At 41.8% G+C, this 5771-nt stretch overlaps 1 protein-coding gene across 2 annotated transcripts in view; it reads left to right on the top strand.

Annotated features, from left to right (window-relative positions):
• Positions 1-5256, top strand: part of arnt2 (aryl-hydrocarbon receptor nuclear translocator 2) — a 63751-nt gene extending 58495 nt beyond the window's left edge. For both annotated transcript variants that reach the window (XM_005742856.2, XM_005742857.2), the window contains exons 18-19: positions 3001-3146; positions 3311-5256. In XM_005742856.2, coding sequence (XP_005742913.1) covers positions 3001-3146; positions 3311-3409 — 245 coding nt within the window. In that variant the 3' untranslated portion in view covers positions 3410-5256. The remainder of the gene's footprint in view (positions 1-3000; positions 3147-3310) is intronic.
• Positions 5257-5771: the final 515 nt, after the last annotated feature.

The raw sequence follows: 5771 nt of genomic DNA, 5'->3' as shown, positions 1-5771 counted from the left end.
GAGCAGACAGAACAGGAGGAGACTGATGTCTGACTGTCTGACAGCCACCATTCATAGACATCAGTATTTTTACAAGCCACTTTAAACGTGAGAAGAATAACACAGCAGAGCTGCATCTGTGCAAAGGAAAGGAACTTTCCCAAACTGTGAGCTACAACATGGCATCAAGTGACAGGTTGTAGATTAGACCTCAAGGACCGAAAGTCCTCAGAGGTCGACTCTTACTTAATGGACCTACTGTAACATCAGTCATTTCATTTTATTGGTCACCTCACACAGCATTAATGGCTGGCTAACAGGGTCATGGAAAACACAAGAGTTACAGACATCCAGCTGCTCCGACTCATTATGTATATTGTAAAAGTTATCGGACTCAGGTAAGCTCAAAACTCCCACTTGATGGTCTTTTAATAGACGCACATTAGATTAGCTTTTGTGCTCTCTATTGCCAAATTAGCTCCATGCACCTTCCATGTTTAAGCCCCTTTTCCATTAGTACCCACTCAGATCGATTCAGCATGGTGCGCCACGGTCTTCAGGGTTTTCCATCTGTCCAGGGTCATAGTATCTGCTACCTCGCTCGGGGCTCCAAGCGATCCAAGCTGCTACTAACTGTGACGTCATCAGACTGCATGCCGGTCGGTAGCGTCACTCGATGAGTCTTGAGAGCGTCTGGTTCACTAAAATTTAAACTACCGTCTTTGAAACCTGGACACGAGGAAAATGTCTCCAAAGAACAACGCCGTGTTCCCCCGAGTCTGAAGAAAAGCCACAAAGTCCTTAAAGTTCACCTTTTTTGTAGGGTTCATGTCGCGGGACATTCATACGCGTTGCTATGACGACAGCAACGCAGTTAGGTTGTACCGGATTGTAACGGAAAACAAGTCAATCAGAGTAGAGTCGTGGCGAGTCCTTCCAAGGAGGTACTAGTGGAAAAGATTTACTGTCTTAACCTCATGCACCTGTTCATGAAGTCAGTGACGGTGTCAGTGTTGCATATGTTATAGATGTATATACGTTACACATTTATGATAAACTGTGTGTGCTCCAGTTAATGGGTTTATGGGTTTAACTGGGGTTTTAAACGTATCTTTGTCTGACCCTTATCAACGGGTCCAAACACTCCCAAAGGGGCAAAGTCCTGCAATGTCCCCACCACATGCAGGCACAGACTGCACTAATGTACTCTACCTGAATGTAGCATCCCCATATCAGTTTCAATAAAATACATTTTTAAATACATACATCATAAAATATAGCAGTTGGGTAATACTTTGAAATCGACCAGTTATTGGTCCATCAGGTTACTCAGAGTTGACATCAGATACTGAATAAATCAGTTTGTCTTTCATAGCTCCGACTCGATTTTCCATCTTTGGTAGATGCAACACGCCTCATTGGAAAATGTCTGATTTTAGTTGCACATCAAATGTCTCTTTAAAATCCACTAATACAATCATTCCTTCTAATTCCACTGCTGTTAATGCCACAGTATGATTAAGCCTGTCCATCCTATCATGCAGTCTCTTCCATTTATCCTTGTCAGGGTTAGTTAAGCTATCCCACTAACTGCATGTCTTTGGACTGTGGACTGAACCCACGCTAACACAGGGAGAACATGCTAACTCCACACAGACAGACCCCACCAGGTGGCGAAGTCGAACTTAGGACCTTCTTCCTATGAGGCAAGCGCACCACATGCGGCCCTGATTAATACTACCCATCAGTAGTTAGCAGTGTTAATGTCGAGTCCATCTGTTTAGGGTGTAATGGGAGCTTTGTGCGCCTTGAGGCAGCTGTCGTTGTGATTTAGTAAAATTGAAAAATAAAAATAAAAAATAAATAAAATTGAAAGATTTATCTGAAATTGTTGCGTTAACATTGTTAACGTGCTGCTCTAGGGCAATAGTAAAAAACTGGCCAAACACATTAGCTGTGTCTTATGGAGAAACATCAGGAAAAATAAATGCATTGCTCATCCTGTAGGGGGGGGGGGCACTGTGACTCCCTGTGGAATAAGGTTGGTGAAGGGCTTAAAATGGAGTGTGCTGTTGTTTTTAGATTAAAACACAAAATGTAACTACATGGTGGAAATCTCTTTGCTTTCTTGTAGAATTGTGTTTCATTTATTTTATTTTTTCTGTTGAAATCACAACAGCATAGTTGGCGAGTTTCAATAATACTCCTGGAAACAGCAGCATTTCTCAACACCCATATAGGTCAGGGTTTGGGTCGGGCTTTTTTAGAATGAAAAATCTTTCAACAAAGAAAACTAAAACTAAGATGAGCTTTATCTGAAAAGATTGCATCTTCGAGTTCTTAGCATGTGGCCAAAAAAGACAAACCTAACCTGCTTAGCTTTGTTGGGTTTGGATTTTTAAATATATTTATATTATATTGAGCAAGAGATTTGATCAAACAATGATGTTTTAGCCGAACAGCCAACCGTGGTTCGTTACAGTAGGGTGTTTTCAAATCCCGATCAAATGATGTCAAAGAAGTTCTTCTTGGATTTAAGATTTATTAAATATTGTAATAAGTCAGTGCCTTCTCTACCATTATTAAATCCTGGAGCGTTTCCGCAGGTCCCTCCTCCCTGCAGCTGTCAGACTGCTTCCAACAAACACAGATGTTTACATCTGCGCTGTAACTTGCACATGTTATCAGCCGATTCACACTATAACCAGGGTTTGCCTCTTATCTGTATTTAATTGAATTTTATTTAATTACGGTACAGGACTCTGTGGTAACCACTGTCCTTGATGTAAATATGTAAACATTGTGTATGTTTCTGTTCTGTGTCCTGTTTGTTTGTATGTGTGTCTTTCTTGCAGCTGTTACACCCAAATTTCCCCTTGTGGGACAATTAAAGGATTATTCTATTCTATTCTATTCTATTCTATTCTATTCTATTCTATTCTATTCTATTCTATTCTAAATACTTTGTGCATCAAAGGATCTGTCAGAAATGTTTTCACGAATAAATAAATGTGTTTTCAGATGTGTCCGGTGAAAGCAGTCAAAGTGGAGCCCAGTTCCAGGGTCGCCCCAGTGAGGTCTGGTCCCAGTGGCAGAATCAGCATCACTCCCAGCAGACTGGGGAACAGCACACACACCCCAACCCTAGCCAGACAGAAGTCTTCCAGGTAATGCTGAGGGAGACTGTCCTGCTGCTGGACTCTGTGTAGTTGGTCAGCCTTCCAGCTGCTGGCTGCTGACCAGTGTACACAGATATGTAATATGTCTGATAAGAGCCGTGTCCTCTGCACACCTCTAACCTCTGACTCTCCATCCCTGTGTGTCTCTGCAGGACATGTTACCCATGGCTGGAGATCCCACCCAGGGAACAGCCAACTATAACATCGAGGACTTTGCTGATCTTGGGATGTTCCCACCCTTCTCTGAGTAATATCCGCCTTTCTCCATCCTGCTCCTGCTCAGAACTGGACTGATGTATGCGTTTATCTCATGTTCTGTCTCGTTTTTCTGTACAGCTAAATCACCAACACAGCCATGTTAGTCACGATGAATGTCTGGGTGGACATCGTCATTTGCACACATACAAACGTACAGCGCACTGTTGGTTAGGCTCCAGGGTCTGCAGTATGTACCAGTGAACGTACACATACCTCATCTCTGCAGAGAGGCGCCTCTGTCAGGCGTAAAGAACATTACTGTTTTTGGTTCGCTCTCAAAAAGTGTCTAAAACTGCTTTCTGCAATTAGTGTTAGCAGAAGCAGATTACAGGTACACCTGTCAGAAATGATTGCTACTATATTAGATTTTATACTTCCTATCTTACAGACTTGTGTGTAAATGGTCATTACTGACACAAGCTTTAGCTGCATCCATGTGGAAGACTGTAAAAAGTGGACAGCGATAACACTCGGTTAGCAAAGTCCCAGCACTCTTCTCATTTCCCTTTTTTGTAACCGTAAGTAAGCAAAGCATCAGTCTGATTTTGAGTGCACTGCATACCTGTTGGCTTGTCAGCCACAAGTTATCGGCCAGGACACACGTTTTTCTTCCTTTTTTCAGTCTTGTGAGGACCATAATTTACAAAATCAGCATCTTGTTGTGCTTGATATAACTTGAAATTATTAACTGAGAGCAGAATCTCACAGGGGAAGTGTTTATGCTGAATTGACAGATCAAGGGGAATGAAAGCCGTTGTCCCCTCGACGTCCACGCATTCTCACTTTAGTTTGTCATCAGGTGGACACTCCGACTGTTGGTTATTAGGGGAAAAATGCAAGTGTCTGGCATCTTTGCTCTGCTTCTGCGTCTAAGATCCGGAGCCTGTGGTCCTCTTTTATACGGTGTGTAATGGTGACAGAGTTTCTACACCAGCGTAGCAGTAACCTTAACTGGGTCTGTTTGTCTCAGTTCTGTTAAAGCTTCCATGTATCACTACTCAACACGACAGAGAAAATGTCTCAGTGCCACACAAATGGCAGAATCACCGGCTGCATAAAGGGTTGACGATGTCCACCTCCATCTGTCTGAAATGGCCTCTAGCACATCATTGCCAACTCTGCCAAACAGCAGCAGGAGATGAGACGCTCACCTCCGGTTGATGCTGCAAACGCTCTCTCCATCAACTTTCTTGTATTACCCTATATGTAGTGATGTCGTAATCTCTAGAAAGCAAACTTGATGCGCCCATAGAAGGATTCTCTGTATACATAAAACTAAATTTTTTACAAAAATCTCATTGCAGAAAGTTGCTAAGGCTTGAAGTGCACTTCATGAAGCTAACTGCTAATCACACCAGCCTGCTTTAAAAAGGGAAAAACCGCCATACCGTCCTAGCAAAGCGCAGTATAAACTAGTGTATTCGGTGTTCTTCAGCTCTCGCTACTTGAATTTATTACTTTATAATCTTTTCAACGATTAAGAGACTAAAACTTTGTAGTGGGGGAGCTTTTACATGCTAGATTGTATAATGTCTCAGACTGATGGGAGAACCTTCAAACATCCTTTTGCTAAAGATCTCAAATTGTTGGTTTTATTGTTTTTTTTATGTTGTTGTAAATAATGTGATTTTTATGTCGACTCGTGTTACTTTCACACAGTACATTTTTGTGTAGGTTTTAATGATATCGTGTCCAATGTGAGTGCATATTTAACTATTGGTATTTAGTTAGTAGGTTAATTGTACATTGAGTTCTAGATCTGTATAAAATGTGTAAATGTGACCCATAATTTTTGTGTAACAAATTGTGCTTGTGACAATAAATTCTTATTGGTTATGTGGCTTTTGTTAGAGGTTCCGTCTTTCATTACTCAGGAGTCACTTCGCTCCTAACCCTTAACTAAATAATTTTATCATAAAAACTCTTTACAGATTTTCATATACTCTAAAACTGAACTGCAAAAAATAAACATGTCGATCGCCCTTTGAAGATCTCCCTCTGTATTTGTAGGTAGGGCTGGGTTCTGCTTTTTAGCCACATCCTAAATGGGACAATTTACAGTTAGCCTCAGAAATACAGATTAGTCTGGACCAGGGGTCAGCAACCCTGGGCACGCGTGCGAAGGCTTAACTGATGGCACGGCCATAGCTGGACTGGCCATCGGGCATACCGGGCATTTGCTCGGTGGCCCAATGATTTTTTTAATTTATTTTTTTGTAACGGTATAAACAATGAAAGGCGTTGGACTGGCCAGATGCTGGCCGGTGTGTAAAAATAACTAGATGTTTGGTGGTGGCATCGCGGAGCTTCCTCAGATTCAGTAAAATTAACAAGTGGTGGAGGCCAGCAGGTGGA

The sequence above is a fragment of the Pundamilia nyererei genome, unplaced genomic scaffold, assembly GCF_000239375.1.
Source record: "Pundamilia nyererei isolate P.nyererei 1_Seehausen unplaced genomic scaffold, PunNye1.0 scaffold00124, whole genome shotgun sequence".
NCBI lineage: Eukaryota > Metazoa > Chordata > Actinopteri > Cichliformes > Cichlidae > Pundamilia > Pundamilia nyererei.
This window is presented reverse-complemented; position numbering and strand designations above follow the sequence as displayed.